This window comes from Trypanosoma cruzi, genomic scaffold (genome assembly GCF_000209065.1).
Source record: "Trypanosoma cruzi strain CL Brener 1047053516593 genomic scaffold, whole genome shotgun sequence".
Taxonomy (NCBI): domain Eukaryota; phylum Euglenozoa; class Kinetoplastea; order Trypanosomatida; family Trypanosomatidae; genus Trypanosoma; species Trypanosoma cruzi.
The window spans coordinates 47,603-67,094 of NW_001849330.1; the positions used below are offsets into that span (position 1 = coordinate 47,603).

The 19,492-nt window shown below is 45.0% G+C and overlaps 8 protein-coding genes across 8 annotated transcripts, besides 22 other annotated features; all 8 read right to left on the reverse strand.

The window, feature by feature from the left end:
- Positions 1-612: part of a sequence feature (heterozygous, non-Esmeraldo-like haplotype) that runs on past the window's edge.
- Positions 24-47: a sequence feature (AT_rich).
- Positions 613-669: a sequence feature (areas merged during assembly that could not be assigned to a particular haplotype. This can correspond to areas where the two haplotypes were merged or to regions with more than two copies in the genome that were merged during assembly.).
- Positions 670-700: a microsatellite.
- Positions 670-10,298: a sequence feature (heterozygous, non-Esmeraldo-like haplotype).
- Positions 945-3,212, reverse strand: Tc00.1047053507991.80 (hypothetical protein, conserved; the record flags this gene model as incomplete). Its single annotated transcript, XM_809411.1, has 1 exon — positions 945-3,212. One exon carries the CDS (start codon positions 3,210-3,212, stop codon positions 945-947), a length of 2,268 nt encoding a protein of 755 aa, XP_814504.1.
- Positions 3,221-3,253: a microsatellite.
- Positions 3,628-5,349, reverse strand: Tc00.1047053507991.90 (uncharacterized protein; the record flags this gene model as incomplete). The annotated part of the gene is made up of 1 exon (XM_809412.1): positions 3,628-5,349. One exon carries the CDS (start codon positions 5,347-5,349, stop codon positions 3,628-3,630), a length of 1,722 nt encoding a protein of 573 aa, XP_814505.1.
- Positions 4,423-4,457: a microsatellite.
- Tc00.1047053507991.110 (hypothetical protein, conserved) lies at positions 5,614-8,088 on the reverse strand (the record flags this gene model as incomplete). Its single annotated transcript, XM_809413.1, has 1 exon — positions 5,614-8,088. The coding sequence occupies one exon, from the start codon at positions 8,086-8,088 to the stop codon at positions 5,614-5,616; it is 2,475 nt and encodes an 824-aa protein (XP_814506.1).
- Positions 8,281-8,313: a microsatellite.
- On the reverse strand, positions 8,439-11,039 carry Tc00.1047053507991.120 (translation initiation factor IF-2, putative; the record flags this gene model as incomplete). The annotated part of the gene is made up of 1 exon (XM_809414.1): positions 8,439-11,039. One exon carries the CDS (start codon positions 11,037-11,039, stop codon positions 8,439-8,441), a length of 2,601 nt encoding a protein of 866 aa, XP_814507.1.
- Positions 10,299-11,127: a sequence feature (areas merged during assembly that could not be assigned to a particular haplotype. This can correspond to areas where the two haplotypes were merged or to regions with more than two copies in the genome that were merged during assembly.).
- Positions 11,084-11,221: a microsatellite.
- Positions 11,128-14,412: a sequence feature (heterozygous, non-Esmeraldo-like haplotype).
- Positions 11,341-11,607, reverse strand: Tc00.1047053507991.123 (hypothetical protein, conserved; the record flags this gene model as incomplete). Its single annotated transcript, XM_809416.1, has 1 exon — positions 11,341-11,607. The coding sequence occupies one exon, from the start codon at positions 11,605-11,607 to the stop codon at positions 11,341-11,343; it is 267 nt and encodes an 88-aa protein (XP_814509.1).
- Tc00.1047053507991.126 (hypothetical protein, conserved) lies at positions 11,787-12,425 on the reverse strand (the record flags this gene model as incomplete). The annotated part of the gene is made up of 1 exon (XM_809417.1): positions 11,787-12,425. One exon carries the CDS (start codon positions 12,423-12,425, stop codon positions 11,787-11,789), a length of 639 nt encoding a protein of 212 aa, XP_814510.1.
- Positions 12,444-12,517: a microsatellite.
- Positions 12,694-12,715: a sequence feature (AT_rich).
- Tc00.1047053507991.129 (cyclophilin, putative) lies at positions 12,761-13,462 on the reverse strand (the record flags this gene model as incomplete). The annotated part of the gene is made up of 1 exon (XM_809418.1): positions 12,761-13,462. One exon carries the CDS (start codon positions 13,460-13,462, stop codon positions 12,761-12,763), a length of 702 nt encoding a protein of 233 aa, XP_814511.1.
- On the reverse strand, positions 13,585-14,379 carry Tc00.1047053507991.130 (hypothetical protein, conserved; the record flags this gene model as incomplete). The annotated part of the gene is made up of 1 exon (XM_809415.1): positions 13,585-14,379. The coding sequence occupies one exon, from the start codon at positions 14,377-14,379 to the stop codon at positions 13,585-13,587; it is 795 nt and encodes a 264-aa protein (XP_814508.1).
- Positions 14,413-14,921: a sequence feature (haploid, non-Esmeraldo-like haplotype).
- Positions 14,586-14,606: a microsatellite.
- Positions 14,894-18,782: a mobile genetic element.
- Positions 14,922-18,227: a sequence feature (areas not merged during assembly with more than two copies in the genome that could not be assigned to a particular haplotype).
- Positions 18,228-18,987: a sequence feature (haploid, Esmeraldo-like haplotype).
- Positions 18,988-19,492: a sequence feature (heterozygous, non-Esmeraldo-like haplotype).
- Positions 19,155-19,206: a mobile genetic element.
- Positions 19,243-19,435: a mobile genetic element.
- Positions 19,407-19,434: a sequence feature (AT_rich).

Genomic DNA, 19,492 nt, shown 5'->3' on the forward strand with positions numbered 1-19,492 from the left:
AAAATAAACTTCGTGCTTACCTGATTTATATATTTATATATATATTTGAAGAGGTGTATAGCATTGCCTTTTTTTTTCAATCTTTTCCTTTTTGGATCCATCGCGCGCGGCTTAATGAGGCACTACTGTTGAGCCTCAGGTGTGTGACTAGAGAGCATGATTCCATGGACCTGAGAAGGCTGGTGAAAGACAGAGCTTCCGGTAACACTTGTTGCCCTTTTGTATAATTCTTCATCAGAAAGATGTGGGTATTTATTGTAGATGCTATGGGTATCTTTTATCCCGCATCGGTGTGCCTGAGACTGTTTTCTTGTCCCCTGCCATCCGCAGCTGCCACAACTCACAGGAAGAAGCAGCACAGCCTGCAAGACAGAATCTGGGGCTGGCTTGGAGTACTCAATGCGACCACGACATGTGGGGCAGGTGGATGCCCCTTGAACACAAGCCTCACAGAATATGTGGCCGCAAATAAACAACTGCGTTGGATTCTGAAAAGAGTCCAAACACACTTGACACGTGAGAGCATCCGGAGCGTTGAGGGACCTGCAGCAAGACATTGGCGTACGTAGTGCTAAGAGGCAAGATGCCTCAAGGGTTTCTTTTTTCTGGCAGTGCTGGTTTTGTGTGTAGCAAAATCAAACTCAAAAAAAAAAAAAAAGCAATGTGCTTTTATTATTATTATTATTATTATTATTATCATGTTGTAAAGCACAGCGGCCAATGAACCCACAGAACGAGACGGATGAAGAAAATGGGAAAAGGGGTAAGGGAAGTCCATTCAATGAAAAGATCCTAAAAGGCTGCTGCTGGCTGCAAAAATAGGTCGAGGCATCAGCCCCATCCTAGTCAGTGAGGCATCTCCCACCATAGCCCCAAACAGCAACGCACACAGTGAAAAAGAGTGAAAAAAAAACACGATAAAAAATTGGGTAAAACAACTTGGTCTAAAAAAAGCGAAGCATCTTGATGGATTTACTCCCTCCGAAGGTTCCAGGAGGAGTGTGCATGTACAGTGACGACCAGGTTGTCGCCATTGCCCATTGTTCCATCGACGAATTAGAGTAAAGACGCCTGACAATAATGCGGTGTGGGGTTGGCAAAGCACCCACAAGAGACGTTTTGCATATCACTGATACTATGTCCATTATACCGGCTTCTTCTGCAGCAGCTACCGCCCCTTCAACGGCGGTGATCGCATCCCTGACTGTACCTATAAGGAATGGAGAGGTAAGGCGCACACGAAAGGCGTTAGAGCCCTCCGCCAGAAATATATCTGAAACCTCGCCCACCAAACTCTTGTGCTTTATAAAGGCAGCTAGGAGAGTTGCTGCAGCCCCCTCATGGTACTGCAATACGCCAGCAACGGCTTCTACAATATTAAGTAGCACAACCTGTTCAGCTTTAATCTCTGCGTCATCGAGAATGACTTCATTGGATGCAAAAAGGGCTTTGTACGCAAGATACCTAGTGGACACGGAAGTAAATACAAGTCCCAGCTTCTCTGACGAGACAGGACTAATTTTTATCATAAATGGAGCAATGTTCGATATGATTGCGCTACAGGTCACATGAAGGGGACGTATCAGTTCATGGCGCAATAATATAAACGAGCACAACATGATAATGAGTAGATCATTGTATGTCCCTACAAAGGACTCAAATTCAAATGGAATACGTTCGTGGAACAACGCGTTACATTGCAAACAAAATGCCCGCGTCTCAGAGAGTCGCAGCAAAAGAAACAATACAAGCTGAAGGTGAGGAAAGTATTTTGGGTCCCGCTTGGCATTAAGAGCATAATCTACAAAAGGCACAATATAATTCAATGCTGCCGGCTGCTGTGCAAAAGCCAATTGACACTCTGGAGAGAGTTCAATTAGCCTCCAAAGCAGCATCATAAACTCGTCCTGAGTTATGAAACAACGCTGTGAATCCGGCAGAACTGTTCGATTTGAATATACTTTCAGGCCGATGGTGTTTTTTAGACGCTCTATGACGTATTTAGCCTCTTCCGGCGTAATTGCACTAATAAGGTCTCTTGCACTATGAACTATCCGTAGAGGCGGCGAGTTGAGCTGCTCTGTTGTCGTCCCGTCCTCTCTGTCTTTTGCTTCCACATTTTCTTTTGGTTCATTCTTATCGCTCTCCTCAGGACTCTTTGTGTGTCGCGTTTGCGTTGAACCATCAAGCAGGGCTCCCGGGTAGCATATCAAGGCACTTAAAAACCGTGCAGACATCAAAACCACCATCTCCTCTGGCCCAACCCAATGGCTTGTGTATGGAATGGAACCAAATGGTTTATATGCCAAAATGGCATTCAATGTGGATGCTACTAGTGTAGGCAGAAGCGGGTTCTCATCGACATTGAGTAATGGTTCCGAAAAAAGAGTATCTCTCGTACCAGGCGGAGAAAACAATGGATATGACAGAAGTGCAGTGAGCGTGTAGAGAAGTTCTTGCCGAAGAGCATGCATCGTGCCGTTCATCGGCTGTGTAGAAGTACCTTCTACCTGCTTTCCACCCACGCCCGGGTACCACAGGAGAGACTCATCAACGCAGGGGTGGCTCTCAGATTCCTTTGCGGGCAAAGATGATGCGGCCAACGTCAAACCACGAATGAAACAACAGTCCACTAGTAGCCGCCCCACAAATTTGCTGAGCGTTGTGTTCTGGCCAGGGAGAAAAGGAAGCATCTGTTCCGGCTGCGCATCGTTGCATGCAAGGTTTTCCTCAAAAAACGACCGTACAAATGTGGCAGTAAAAAGTGTTCGCTTTTTTTCATCTTTTGCCTCCCCTGCAGGGAGGTTTGCCCCCTCCACAGGCGGGTTGGATGCGGGTGCGCCTCTTTTCTCTGGTTCCTCCGCAGCGCACGGTGTGTCTCCGCCCTCCATTGCGATGGGAATTATTCTTCTCATCAAACAAAGCGCATTCTGGAGCCCCTGCGACGCAGATTGCACGTCACTTGCTGATTCGAGCGAAGCATTTCGAATCTGCGAGACAACCTCAATGCATTTAAAAAGTAATAATGCAAAGTTCCTCGTATAATAGTGCCGCATCACCCTTAACGTAGAAAACGGGAGGGCACGCTCAAGCTCACTTTTGGAAAGAGCGGTATTCAGCAATAAATTAAAGATGCCATCGTCCACTGGTGTATCCACAAGCAGCAATCGTATTGCCTTTCCCACTTCAAGCGTTGAACTTGAGGTTCCCATCGAATAAGATATATATATATATATATATATATAATATATATCAGCCTTCGTTGGTGTTCCCTTCTATACAAAAAATAAATAAAGTAAAATAAACGAAAGCATAAGAACATAAAAAAATATGAGGGATATTTACCAAGCCACTCCTCCAGTCTCCAAAAGCATTTATTTCCCTCCGTTGTTGGTTTCAGGAGAGAAGAAAAGGTGACATGGGAACCAAAAATTTTTACGCACGTACAAAAAAGGAATAAAGAAAAAACACAAAAGAAAGCCAACAGGACCAGCAATAACAACAACAGCAGTCAACAATAAACACAGATAAAAATAATTGTTGTGTGTTCACTGAAAATGCACCAAAGAAAACTCTATATAAATGGAATTGCGCATGTGTGAAAAAAAAAAACTGCTCTGCGAACAATCATGCACCGGCCGCAACATAAACTCTAAATTGCTCGCACATGATCTGAAGAGCCTCTTTACATGTAATGCGATTGTTGGGTTCCATATGCATCAAAAGGAGCAACAAAACAAGACTTTCAGAAGTAATGGTGGCAGTGACTTTGTTCCAGTCCATAAAATAATGGGGATCAGAAAAATAGCCCGTAGAAGATGCAAGAAGCTGATAAAAAATGCCTCCTATCGCAAAAACGTCCCATTTTTTCACATCGCCCGCACGAATATTTAGAGTGGGAACAAGCGAACGTGCACACAGACTCGCGCTAAGCTCCGGTGCACAGTACCCAACGGCAGCTCGTGGTGTGGCCACAACCACAAAGTCGTCATCACCATTATTATTATTGGCCCCGGAAGCATTGCTCCCTTGGATGCCTAAAGGCTCCACAGTCATCCCACTCCGTGGTGAGTGCAATGGCGAACCGGATGCAGTTGCTGAAATTTCATCTGCCATCCCACTCGGTGCTACGCCAGGGTTTGTACTCTTGCAGGAAAAAAAACCGGGATGACGCAGCGTTTCAAATCTAGAGTGAAAAAACCCTTGAGAACGTACGGCAGCCTCTCGCAGCTGAGCTTCGCGTTCACGCGCGACCTTGGAGTAAAACCACGCTTTACGTAGCAAGCCAACATCCACAGGGATAAAAAGTGGTGGTGGCTTCGAGAGTTGCCTCACTTGGGGTGACAGTGCGACAGCAGTATCCCCATCATCTACTTCGGGACTCGCAGAATGATACAAAAAAGGCAGCGGTTGCTTGTGATACTGTTGCTGTTTTTGCTGCTGCTGCTGTTGCTGCTTCCAAATCTCATGTAAATAGGAAGAACGAGGGGATGGTTTCAAAAACCTTGCATTGTGAAAATGAAGCAGACGAATATCCTCAAAATTGTCACGGGCAACGTATATTGCGTCAAGTGACAGATCGCGGTGCACCACGTGAAGTTCGTCGTGAAGGCAACGCACCCCTTCCAACACGCGTGCAATGATGGATCGGCATTCAGCCTCCGTCAGAGTAACGCTATGGATAAGAGCAGACAGGGACTGATACTTGTCCGGAGACAACAGTTCCAGTACAATCACAATAAAATCACGAGTATGAAAAACGTTATGAAATGACGCAAACGACGCTGGAAATGCCGACGCCGCAATGCGAATTTCAATGCCTTGTTGTAGCCTTTGACATAATCGTCGTGAAAGCATTCGAAACTTGGGAATTAATTTCAGTGCATATGTCGCATTTGTCAGACGATCCATGCCGCGTAATATAATACTCCTTCGACTTGCATAAAGGATGTCGTCCGGATCTTTCCAAAGGTATTTCTCCTCAAGTTTCTTGACATATTCATACGGGAGAAACAAGACACTATGGAACCGTGTACATACCCGAAGAAGATAATCCTGATTTTTGTATGTGAGAAAGAGCATAATATAACACAAAATACTGTCATCCAGTGAAAGAAGAGGACTTCTACATGAAAAACAACACCGCGACGCGCGTGGATTTGGTATTGCACCAAACCAGAAAGACCAGTTGAACGTGCATGCCTCGGGCAAAAGAGGTTTGGAGCAATGTACACACAAGTACTGCTGACAGTTAACACATGGAGTAACTGGCTGTAGCATTGAACCGGATCGAAGGCATTTCACACATCGCTTATGCCCATATTCCCTAGAAGAGTGCGTGAACCCCATTCCGTGCTTTGTAGGGACTTCCCTCCCCACACACACAGAATCTCTTCCTCAGAAAAAAAAAAAGGGCTAGGGTAAAATAAACAAATAAAAAGGCATCATCTTGATTTACCCGCCCAAATGGGTGTGAAACTCCCAGAAGAGTATATATTTCCTTCCACAACAACTGCAGTATTACTGAACACAGAAATATATATATAAGCGGAAACATGCGGATTCCATCAACTGTTTATATTGAGCAAAATTCACATCTTTGGTACATCGTGGTCAGTACACCTGTTCCTCCAACCGAAACGACGGGTATACACGATTTCGCCGCAGCAAACGCTCCCTTTCCCGTAGCGTTCTCAGTTCATTTGCAACCCTCCGAGCTGAATAACTACGGTAGGCGCATTGAATTACCCTTGCCGCTTCATTTTGAATCCGTCGTAGTGATTCCACTTTTTCTCTCGCACGTTGCACTACACATTGCCGTAGATGTTGCTGTAAGGGAATTCTGGTGGCACGCCGCACTCGATAACCCCGGAATACGCTCTGGATAATCGTGGCGCATGTGTTTACCAGCGCAGCACGATAACAATTTCGACCGTAGCATCGCTTTGCGTAAACTGCAGGGCCATAAACACGCCGCACCAAAAACCCACGAAACGTTTTTTGGATCAGCGTCGCGTAGTATTCCCTCGAGGATCTGAAGTGGTGAAGTATAAATTGTCTTTTTTCTCCTCCTTCATACCACCTACGGAGCCGATACGCATGACGCCGATACGCACACTGAATCTGTATGGCCGCAAATTCACGCGCCACCGTCTCCTTTTCAAATCTCAATGCTTCATTTTGTTCTTCTTTATAGGCAATATAACGACTTCGTGTGGCATGCATACGATAGGTGCTCTGGATCTTCATGACACGTAATATTTCTGCTCGACGTTGCCTTTGGAGAATTCGTAATTCTTTAACCGCCAACCAGCGCCTTGCGTACTTCTGCAGGGCAATTGCAGCTTTTTCTTCAAAGTATTTAACACGAGCTTCTCTCATTATAGGAGCGGAATTGGATTTCCTTTCGATTATTAATCGAAAAAAGCGCACTATTCGCCTCGCACTTGCATTCTCCAAAATTGCTCTTGTTTCCCTCTTCCACTTTATAGTCTCCTTCAATTTCAACATATCCTGCGCAAGGTTGAATGCGACAAGGGCTCTCTTTACTATTCCCGTGGCTTTCCACTTTTCTTCAAATGCATTTTCGGCTCGTAAAAGCATCAGTAAACGATGATTCAAAATTTTCTTAAATGCCGTAACACTGCGCTGCGCATTTTCAATTGACTTCTCCGATAACGGTGGCGGCATAAATGATTTAGCAATGTTTGCCGCATCTCGAGAAAGCACGGCACCTGGCTTGGGTTTCGGGGGCACTATAATGAGAGTGTCATCCCGCCTCGGGACAAACGGAGTCCAAATAGTCTTTCTCGGAGGCCCTGTATCTTTTAACTCTGCCTCATCCACAACCTGCAAAGGTGTTTCTTCGCATAACAAGACCATAGCCACATTGTTTAAATTTACACTTTCCCTGAAAGGAAAGAAGGAGTCTTCATGAGCCGGAATTCCCCCAAAGACAAACTTCCTCACATCTACTACACGAAGAATTGGAACCACGACATTGCTTAGACCTTGTGTTTGCATTTTCTGCCTCAAATATTCACTTATGGGAGGAAGCTCTATAGACTCGTCCTTTGTATCATTGGTCAAACCTGAGATCCGTTTTTTATACTTCTTGCCACGATTCCCAGGCTTCGCTGACGGCTGTCGCGCCGTTGCACTCCAAGTTGCCCTAACTTTTCGTCGAACGGTTGCTTCCACCTGTTTGGCGGCCTCCATCTCCGCCTCGGCGGCTTCTCTTCGTCTTGTCGCTTCATATCTTCGACGTTGAACAATATCAAGAAATCTCCTTCGAGCACACTCAATGACGCTTGACCATCGTTGGTACGGGCTTGAAGCCAACATTTCCTTCCCTTTGTTATAGTGGCTTTCAGCTTCTTGTGGTTGAAGGTATTCCTCAGCGATGGCCACATTATGATATGCAAACGCGCAAAGAAGTCCATTTACATCTTCACGGGCAGCATTATCTTTATCCATCTTTTCTTGTCCCTCTTCTTCAGTTTCTCCGTCCTCAAAAAGCGCCTCCATTGCATTTTCTCGCACCTGGGAAAAGAGACAATTGTGTACGTCAACTGCACATATGTTAAGAAGAACAACACGGGTCAGCTCTTCTGCCATAGAATTGGTGAGTGCCAATTGAAGAAAAGCTGCGGCTTCTCTTGTGTTTCCTGATCGTAGTAATAGGCACGCCCAGTTGCTCAAGATCAGTGATACAAGAAAGGCAATACCCCTATCCTCCTGAATAGGTATGAAAAACTGACTAGGGTCATTGGCATCCAGATCCCCTTGTAAATAATTTCGCCTTTGCAGCTCCTTGAAGCCAAGACGCAAGAAATCCCCCGCCATTTTGGTGTCGCTCGTAGCGGCTTTAACGCCAAACGCGTTACAGTGTAATATGAAGTCCTTGAAAAGTGCATTCCCCGATCCCAATTTGTTTCCTGGCAAAGGCTTTGGGTCCGAGGTAGCAGCAGCAGCAGCCTCCACCTCAGAGACAGCACGCTCATAGGCTTTAATTGCAAGAAAGGGCTTTGAGGCGGCGTACAGTTTGGTCGCAAATTGCAGATAGTCACCATCCTCCGCCGTATCCATTGCACTTCCCTTGCTTTTCACGCCTGTCTCGCACTCAAAAGAATGGATAAAGCAAAAAGAAAAAGGAAATTTAAAAAAGAAATTTTTGTTGTAACAGGATCATGTCAAAAGAACACAAAGCAAGAAAAAATGCAAGTAAAAAAATGAACTCTCAATAAAACACATTTGGACGGTGCGACAATAGACAGCACTATAATAACAATAATAATAATAATAATAATAATATCAATTTTGTACTCTGTTTATCCCAAAATTCTGTAAAGCAATGGAAATCAAGGAGGGGGGAAGGGGCAAAGCGAGCAAGACCCCGTAATAGAAACAGCGTTCAGTATAATTTACAAATTTGAGTGCTAAAAATTTGGTGTAACAAGCAACCTGCGATGCCTGGAGTTCTTTTGCTGGTCCATTTTCTTTCCAGGGCTCTTTCCAGATTTATCCTTCATGAGCACCAGGTAGCTTTTATGGCTCCGTTCAGTCACACCATAGTCATCGGGAGCATGCTCCTTATGGAGCGCCACCGCACACCATTTAAGGAAGAGTATGACTTCCGTAATATCATCCGTCTGTAAGACCCAGGTGTCATTGATCTCAAGGTATTGATCAAGATCGGTGGAAAGCCCCAAAGGAGTACGATAGCAAACGGCAATTTTCATTGCTCGTCCAAAAAACATAATGTCATCTGCCGTTAACTCACCAAAGCGCATTCCAACAACATGAAACGCCACTTTCCGCGTACCCAACCGATTGATTTCACGATGTAACATTCGAGCGCTGTGCCAGGAGTCCACCTTGAAAAGAACACCAATCTGAATACAGCTCTTAATCATTTCATCATGCATCTCTTGGGTCTCAGGTCTTTTGCGTGGCTGTAACTGTGTCCATGTAGTTTGTAATGTAACCTCAAGATCATCTTCCATTAAAATTTTTTGATGAGATCCATCTTCCAACGGAGACCCATTATGGCGCTCTCGGTCCTCCAGATTTTTCTCCGATAAATACTCAGCAATACTCTTCTCAAGAGGCTTAGAACCATTAATTGATAATTCTTCTTCTGTGGATTGTGAGTTAATCCCAGTTGAGAACGCATCTTGTGGGGGTCCATAAAGCAACTGATACTCCAAACAATGTGTATTCCCAATTTGCCCATAATCACCAAGGTGTGCAAAGGATACGTCCATCCCTCTCGGACGAAGAAGATTTAAACGATTGGGGAAACATTCGATAAACCACTGAAGCCAACGCCTGTATTCAAAAACTCGATCTCTTTCATCCACAAAAGGCATTGAGAGAAGATGCGTTCCTACACCAGGACATCCGGTATTACTATGAACATCAATGATAATAACAGCCGTACCAGGATACGCTTTGTCCACAAAATTACCAGCAGCGTCTATCATATAATCCACACGCCCTCTCGTTTGGTCCGCAACAAATAGCAGACCTTTTGTAATACAACCTTCCCTCACGATAACAGTCAGAACAAGACAGTTTGTACTTGTTGGATTTGAACTCTGTAATTTTTTTCGGTCATTGTTGAGAGCAGAATGGATCCTTGCAGAAACGCTGTTTTTTTCCAACCGTAATTTTTGCCTTTCGTTGGTCGCATCCTGTCTTTTTTGAAGCCTTTGAACGTTCTTCCTAAGTCGAAAACTCTCTTCATCAAATAGATGTTTTGAAGATTCCAAGATAACAGCCTGATGTGAGCAAGAATGTGAAGTGTAGTTCCCCATTCTGCTGTGACAAAACGGTGATAACGTTGAAGACATTAGTTCAATGAGTGACCAAAGAAGATCCAAATTCTCTCTTTTCTTCGCTGATATACAGACCCCGGCGCAACTTCGCTTCAAATTCACAACCGGATGCGTTTTGCTTCCCTTATATTGAGCATCCACTTTTTTCATCGGTGCAAATAATTGAAGAGTATTTTGAACCTCTTTTGAAGACTGAGCATCCAATTTTGTGCTTGATTCACAGGCTCGTAGTCGTTCAATATCTTTCGGTTTATGAACCATAACAACATTCAATCCAGCCTCTCGCAAGTCCATGAGGACATTAAACATAGCTTCATCTGCCTTTCTCGGATCCGAATATAGATCCAGCTTATTTAATACCACCAAAATCGGTTTATCAATGTTTAATGCCACTTTGATCACTTCAAGAGTCTGAATTTGAACGCCATCTACCAAAGAAACTACTAAAAGTAAGGCATCTGCTATAATCTGTGCATGAAAACGTGTCTCTGTAAATACGCGTTGGCCAGGTGTATCCACAAATGTTACAGAACTGAAGCCACTTTCAGAGGCAGAAATCGTGAAAGCTCGAATAGACTGGGATGTGCCCCTAGACTCTTCTTCAGAAAAACTTGTTTTTTGTAAGACATCAAGAAGTGTTGTCTTTCCATGTTGGCTGTGTCCCATAACTGCGATAACCGGAATACGAGCATGTCGGAGAGGAGAAAGACGTCTAAGATAATTAAGTCCGGTGGAGACAAATACATCCCTCTCGATCCACTGTATAAATTTATTATGTCCTTTTTTTGTGATACCCTTTAAATAATAATCTTCTTCATCTCTTAGTTCTTCCACACACATTTTTCTCACATTTTGGGGAAGTCCTCTCATGATAATATTTGCTGCCATCTGATAAGGTACAAGACAAGTCAACAATCGTTCGTCAGTGAGCTTGTGTTCCTCCCAGATCACACGTTCCACATCTTTCTCCTTTAGACTTAAAAGCGAATCCAATGATTTAGCAATATCAACATGTACTTTTGCATCAAAGGACCTGGAACGCTGATTAGCATTGGAAGCTAAAACCTCTTTTTCCAAAAACTCAGCAAGTCTACTGGTTCGTTTACGAACAAGTTTGACAAAAGAACAAGCATCCATAACAGAGGGCAATGGGTAGAATGTATCAAGAAACTTCAATAAGTGGATGCGAGAATACCGCATCTTTCTAATTCGCCTAAAAAAAAAAGCAAAGCAAATGGCAAGTCAATAATAATAATAATAATAATAATAATAATAATAATAATAATAATAATAATAATAATAATAATAATAATAATAATAATAATAATAATAATAATAATAATAATAATAATAATAGTAATAATAATAATAATAACCATAATGAGATTTTGAGACGCGCCATAGTGATATTTATCCAAAAACGAAAGGGGGAGAAAAAAAAACTGTCCCAATAATTCTTTTTTTTTTTACCATCTTTCTCCTACAATTTTCATTTCTTCTACTATGCCTTGAAGAAACAAGCAAGAACAAAGTATGGCAATAATGCCTTCCAAGAAAGACTGAAAATCCCGCAGTCAATCCATATCGTATTCAACATTTTCTCTCGAGACATAACGTAAACAGGATGTCGGTAAAATACCGTGCATTCCTTACCTCGAACTATCTTCTCTGCAAGCGTGGCGCACGGCTTTTCAACTTGAAGGGAAGTAAAGTGGCGAACCTGCATATGACCGTACGCCGAGAAGCGCTTTCCATATGAGCGGAGCATATTAACCTTTTCTTAATAAATAAATGCAACAATGGGAAAAAAAACAAAGAAAAAGAAAAGGCTGAACGCCAGTTCCAAAATCAATTCAGCTATTTGCTTTTTGTTGAAAGCCTCATTGTGGTCTCACCATCTCTGTCTTTCACGTTATTTGTATTTATAATAAACTCCCTAATGCCAATTCATGCAGTGGGAGATCTAAAATCAAGCACAAACTGGGTTTCGTTTTCATTGTTCAGGTTAGCATGAATTTCAATAGATCCTGTAGGATACATGACACGGATAAGACCTTTCAATATTCCAACTGTATAAATCAAAACGTCCTTGTGAATTGGTACACTTCCCAGCCGTTCAGTTCGAGGTGAGGCACCCTCATCCTCGGCTACCGTTTCCTCGGAATAACCATAAGGTGATAACACCGTCGTGGAAACTATGCGCTCGCCTCTCATCTTGGGGAAGCCCTGAAGCCATCGAAAGTTTTTGTCAATAAGACAAAAATAAATGTCATTCATATGCATCAATCTATCAATTCTTTTCCCAAAAGCAGTCTTCCAAAACTGCCGGGCAACAAATTGCGATACACCCGGTGGTGTCCACTCACCAAAAGATGGCTGACGATATAGAAGTCGCTCGGACAAGCGTAGACCTACCAACAGTCCCAAACCTTCAAGACCTTTATGAATATTTAATTCAATTTCATTTCCCGAGTTGTCAATTAAACTATCTTCTCCACGAAAAGTGTGGCGCACAACGACATAAGAAATAAGCTCCATACTTAGGGCTGCTACCACACTTTCGCTAACTAGACCATTATGGCTCATAGTTTTATCGGCCAAATATATATATTTATATATATATATATTTATTTATTTATTTATTTACTTATTTATTTATTTATTTATTTATTTATTTAACACAGTAAAATAGCATTACAAAAAAAAAAAAAAGAGGATTACACAAACACACACAGAGAGAGAGAAAGAGGAAAAAGGTGGAAAAAAATGCAAATATAACAAATGTTTCTGATAATCCTTTTAAACCCACAAGATAAATAACATGTACAAAACTCATTTTTCTCCCAAAATAGACATTATATTAAAATAAAATTAAAGGAAATAATGTGGAAAAATAGAAAAAAAAAAAAACGGAGGTAAGCCTACGTAGCTGCCTTCGGTAAAATATCTGAAATTGCATAAGGGCTTCCCTCAATGACACAACCTTCTTTTACATAGGGTATGAGAGCATCTCGTATTAGAAAGAGCAACTCCAACCCATAAACCACTCTTCCAAACGCGGTATGCCTTTTGTCTAAAGATTCAAGTTCAGTACGATTATCAGTTAGACAAAAAAAAAAGGACTCATCAAAAGTATTAGATGAGCGACAGAGTGAAACAACTCCAATTCCGTGATTTACACGTCCTATTTCATTCTCAATATCAGAGAGGGAAACCAACCGGGATACCGGACGTTCACCTACTTGAAGGCCTTCGTTAGTAAGACGAAGAAAACGGTGTTGTCTGACCAAGCTTAGTTTACTAACTCTTTTATCCCCAGTTAATGCGGCTGGACAACTGTGCAAAAAAATCTCGCAAGATTTGGGAACCTTATTCACAAAAATCTCTATATCAATTCGGCCATATTGACCCTCTCCTTCCTTCTCAATAAAAATAGAAAAAACTGGAAGATTGTCATCCCCTGTTCCTTCGTGAAGCTTTTGAACCCTTGCGGCCCGTTTTGATGGCATTCTATCTGCACCCCCGCTTTTCAATGCGGAAAAAAGGGCAAAACGTAAAAAATAAATAAATAAAGGTAATATTAACAAAAGTCGAAATTTAAACAATTTGCAATGTAAAAACATCAACAAATCTCTCTACAGATTATTACTAAAAACCACCTGGCCAATGAAACACCAAATGCATATTTATTTACATATCTTTTTAAATCAAATCATGGGCCAGAAGCACAAAAATACACACACCATCAACATTTTAATGAATCTACAACAGGATGATTTAACTCAATATCTCTGGTAAATCCTGATATTTTTCCATAGACGTCAATATACTCCGAAAGCGTAAAAAAAATGTCGCTTTCCAGATACTTTTTTATCATTGATTTTCGGGGAAAAAGTAGGGGATGAGTCACTCTAAGGTTATCCAAGAATAGCTTGCGTTTGGTACTTGGTTCATCTGCCACCATATTCAAAAGCTTCATCAGATTATTAACATCCTCTGCAATCGTATCGGCAATCTCTTCATCCGTACTATCCTGAGGCTCACCCTCTGTACTCATAGCAGGCACTTTGTCGATGTGCACAAAAAAGGATGCTATTGGTGACGGGACATCATCAACCAAATACAACAGCCGTACATCATAGCAAATAATATCTTCTTTCTGTGAGCAGTGCTTTTCTAAAAGCTTTAGAAAATTGATAATATGCCTTTCAAATCCTTCAATAAGTTCAATAAAATAATCATCATACTCAACAAGCACAGCAAAATTTTTTGCGGACTTTTCGTTATCCTCACATAAAGGATTCTCACTTGTATTCACAGCTACATTCAAAAGTTCCGGCAGAAGCGATCCAACAGAACGACCAGCACTTTCCTTCTTTTTACCAGCTATAACGACTCTAAGCAAAAATGGATCCGCCGCTTGTCGTTCCACTGAATAGAAATTCTTCAGCATTATATCGAGTAGTGACTGAGCCTCTGTAAATGCGTTGACCGCTTGAAGCTGTGGATCATTACCCACTCCATTCTGCGTCTTTGACATGTCGAATTGAAAACTCAAGAAATAGGAATTAATACTCTTTTTCCACAACCCAGAAAGAAAATCAAAAGAAGCATAATAGAAAAGCAGCAACTACGTACAAATATAATAACATTAATAGCCATAGTTGAAGAAACAAACTCAACATTCATTTCAATTTGAAAAATATAAAAAACAACACAATACCCGACAAAAAAATACCGGCAAATTATATATATATATATATATATTAAATCCCAATTCCGCAGAGAAAAAAAAGTTTTCTCTTACTCCTAGTTTGAACAAATATTCGGGCAACCCCGTAAACACCAAAAAAAAGGGAACTCACAACTGAAAATTAGAGAAAATCAATCAAATCGACACTGCACAAATTCTTTTTTTCGCTATACAAAATGGTCAATATTCATTGATCGCCCGAGAGCTGTCCGGAGAAACGCGGCCGACTCTCCCGTCCCGAATAACGCTGTCGTGCGACATGGATTTTCTCCAAATAGTCGAATGCTCATTGGTTAGGTTGGGGGCTTTCCCACAGCGTGTGCGGCAGGGTCTCCCGTGGTCCGTCGGGGGATCAGCAGCCCGCGGCGTCTGTGATGAGGCGGTGGCGGAAGAGCCTGGTCCATCTCGAGTTCCCGCGTTTGTGCTTCCTGCGTGCCTTGCCTACTGGCATGCTTGGCTGCTTCGGTGGCGAACTGCGCGCGAGGCGCCTGCTAAGAAGACGGTGGCGCCATTGTGGCATCCGCATGGGAGGCCCTCGCAAACTAATTATAACGCCAGGCTGAGCACGTCCGGCATGTGCCCTCATACTGCGGAAGAGAAGACGCTGCCGCAGCTTGGGCAGGACGACGCTGACCTGCTGCTCGTCTTTCTCCGAGGAAGTGCCGCAGACACGCCAGGCGGAGGTTCCGGAGGAGGTCGGAGCAGTCCTTCCTCTTGAGTGTGAGGAATAAACGGCACCACCGACATAATGGGTTGCTTGTGATCCGCAGGGCGCGTGCAGGCCTGTCGAAGAGCGGGCAGGAGTCGCATCGCGCCTGTGCGCAGTGCCGCCACTCGGGGCACGATGTCCGGGTCAACACCAGGAATAGAGTCCTTGCCACACCGACGAGCGCCTGTCACGCGGTCTGCGCGCCTTTCTTTTCCTCCTGGACATCCCTCCAGTACGGTCATCTGACTGCAGTAAAAAAGTCCAAGTGCCAGATTGGTATGCCTCATTGCGGGAGAGATCGTGTAATCGTGGCTTGTTTGCCAGCGGCCTCATTGCGTGGAATACCGCAGTGTGAGGGGAAAATATAAAATCTACAGGGTGACCTCGCTCCACCAAGGAAAGCAGCATAATCCAAATTTACTCAGTAACGCGGTCTCGCACGGTCGGTGGGCAACGCGGGGTGCCTCCATTGCCGAGAGGGAGTCCGTTTCCTCCAGCATTCGTGTGGGCGATTGGGATGTTCCCAGACAAGGAGGTACGAGATGTCTAAAAGCATTTTCGATCGCAAGGCTGTCCGCCCTGTATGAGCATGCGAGGCTGCCAGATGCTGCACGATGTACCTCCACAGGGAGATCATTTGTCGTGGTGGAGTCATATAATAGCGCAGCGGATCCAGATGCGAGGGCAGCGAGATATGAAGGACCGTCTGTCCACAATTCAAAATCACAATCCCCCAAAGAGGAGTGAGTAGAATAAAAAGCCGTGCGCCTGACATAGTCAGAGGCGTCGTTGGCAAAGAGTCGCTGATAAAATCTCACTTTGTTGCAGATCACAGTGTCCCAGGGGAAAATTCGATGTTGGGCAAGAGGCGCGCAAATGTGGTTGTGGGGTGTCCCAATAATGTCACAGACGCGTAGCAATCCATTAATAACAGCATCTTTCGGAAGCGGATTGATGTCACCGCTTTCCCATGCATGGACGGCGGCATAGGTTGCGAGTAGATAAGGGAACGCAAATCCTCGTGATCATGGAGGCGTATACAGCGTTCGTATTGTGTGAGTGCACGACGCCAGAGTATCTTCCGGAGCGGAAGAATATTGGCTTCCAAACAGACAAATGTGTCTTCCGTAGAGGCGCTCAGGCCAAGAATGTTTTGCTACCGTCGCGGCACCGTACTTCCATATTATGGAGGTGAGTGGGGGCGAGTCACGGGACAATTGCCTCGCCATTATGAAATAGCACACTGTGAACGCCTCCAATCAAAAAGGATCGCGTGGTGTGATGGGACGCGCCCGCCTCCGCGACCAGACGCAGCTGATAGCGGCGTGGCATGGCCCTCTTTGCAGCGGTGGAAGCGTGCGTAACAAAATTAAGAAGTCGATCGAACATGGTGCCCAGCAAGCGCACTGGGCGTGACTGAATACGTAGGTTCCCGCTAACAAGATGGAGATCGACCATGTCCTCGTCAGACCGTGTGTGTGTGAAGAGATGTAGAATAGAGCAGCTTCGCTCTTAGCGACGTTGATTTTTAGGCTGTGCTCGGCAGCCCATGTGGCCACAAGAGACAAGAGCGGTCGCATTGCCGCAGCACAGGCATGGATGTCCGCACCTGAGGCAACAAGTGTGTGTTCGTCAGCGTACATGAATGCGGCGGCAGAATATATGTTGCCCAGGCGGCGCAGCAGACCATCCACACAGTAGAGGAAGAGTTGGGGTCCCGGGACGCCGCCTTGCGGTGCTCCAGCTGAGGCGAGTTGTTTCCGGGAGTGCTGTTCACGAGTGCATACCCTAACATAGCGGCCCCGCAGGTAGTTGTGCAGCCAGCGTTTGGTTCGAGGCCAAGGCGCGGAAGTCTGTCAAGCATGCCGAATAAATTCCCATGGTCAGTGGTGTCGAACGCAGTCGGAAAATCAATCGAGACCACAAGCGATGGCGACGAGGGCGTCGTGTGAGGGCGTCGTCTCCAGGGCGCTCATGCTCCACAATGCCAAACTCATTCAATCCACGGGTAATTTGTCGACAACAAGTGCAACCACGTCCGACGTAGAACGCGGAGGTGCAAATCCGAAATTGACGTGGGTGGTGCGGCAATGTCGCTGACAGACGGCGGTGAATCATTCCTTCGGCTAACTTTGGTAAAACAGAGAGTAGCGTGATAGGTCTGTAACTCTCTGGGCGGCATGGATCCTTCCCAGGCTTGGGGATAGAAATAGTGTCTCCCATTTTCCAGGAGCCAGGCAGGCTGCCATTTGCGAAGGAGTTGTGGATCATCGTTCTAAGAGTGCCGCGCGCAACGGGCCCGAGACGGTGCAGGAATTCATTCAACATATCGCCGGGGCTGAGCCAAGCAAAGAGTCACGGATGGCCACGTCAAGTTCATACGGCGGAAAGGCCGATCCATTTCCCAGCCACCAGGAACCAAAGGAGTGCAGCAAACAGCAGCAGTATAAGGCGGTACGGCACGTGAAACCGCACAAAATGACGGACAAGCAGATTTGCCTGTTGCCGAGGCAGGGCGCATACGCGGCCAAGATCAGTGCGGAGCACAACCGATTCCAAAGGATGAGGGTGCGGCGCCGCCACGCCGTGAAGATATCGCCACCTCGGGCTGGATGAGGCTCCAAGTCTTCTCGCGCGGGCTTCCAGAAGCACAGCGGAGCAACGGCGTAAGGCTTGATTTCGTTCCTCCCCTTTTTCGGGTGAATTCGGCTCGAGATAGGCTGTCTCCAGGTGAGGCAATGTGTGTGCTTCGTGTGCTGCCTCGGCGGCGGGCTCGGCCTGTTCCATTTCGTGTGTCCATATCTTTTTGGAGCTGTCACGGCTGCCGCGCGGGATGTGGCTCTCGGCTGCTCGTAAGATGCCTCCGCGAATGCCCAACCATGTGGACGCGGTGGCGAGGAGGATTTCACACAACGAGGTGGAAGCAGGCCGATCCGCTTTACGCAGGGCGAAGGTGGCTTTCTTCCGTCAAGGCAGCGTGTTTGCTAGTCGTGGAGTGCCATCGTCCATCTCTACCAAGTAAGATATTAAGCAGTGGTCCGAGTCCATGTAAGGGGCGAATGTCCAGAGGGAGATGCGTAGGGCGCAATACGCAGTCACATCAGGCGACGAGGCATTACAATGTGTGATCCGTGTTGCCTGCGCCGGGTAATTTGCCTGCCCGAAATCCATATCGATTAGAACAGCGGCGAAATTATCGCCTCCAGTCCTTGATGGTGTATATGACTGTCCCAGAGTTCACGATGTAAATTCAGGTCGCCCGCGATAATCTCTTCGGGCACAAGCGAAAAACGACATTGATAAATGCGGATTCTTGAACAGTTACTGTGGGAGGGTTGTAGAGATTCGCCACGCAAATGCTGCGACAGCCCGGTGGAAATACACGGACAGCAATGGTCTCCAGGAGGTCAGTGCCAGGGAGCGACAGGCGCTCGCACTGTAGAGAGTGGCGCGCCAGAACGGCAACGCCACCACCGCGCCCAGTGAGGTCCGAAGGCGGTCATTATTTCCAGAAACTTTTCCCCGCTACGTCGCTACAATTGTTGGTATCCTGGAGAAAACGACTTCAGATCGATACTCCCCACATCCCGCGGCAAACGCAATCTTTTTCACGGACGAGAGGCCTGCAATGTTAGGCCGCCAAAATTTGACCTGCGGGCCGCGAAGGTAAGGGCGCTCTTGAAACCGGAAGTCCCCCAAATCCAGCACGCCTTAAGTAATAAATGTTTTAATTCTAACAAGGCGTAACGTGCCACGAGGGTGGCCATCAGAATACATAAATTTATTTAATTGGAGCAGACATTGAGGAAGTGGCGATCCCACTGCCTTTTTATTTACCCCCTTCTCATTCTCGTATTTTGTTTACATTTAATTCCAGGATCCGGCCAGCGGCCCAGGCGACTATTTGCATGCTTTTCGACTTTTTTATTGTTGGTTTTTTTGGGCTTGTGCAAATGATTTTCGCGAGAGGGCTGACTGCCTTAGTGAATACATGCGCCCTTATATCCTGATAAGAATAACATATTTATGTGCGGCCCTGTTCTCTACTTTTGATCCTTTGGAGGACCGCGATGGGAGGAGTGAGGGGACCAATAACGCTAAGGCGATTTAATTTTTATGTTTTATTTTATTTTGTGCTTGTGAAGAGGGTGTTCTCGAGGAAGGCTCGCTACCTGATGCGACATATACCCT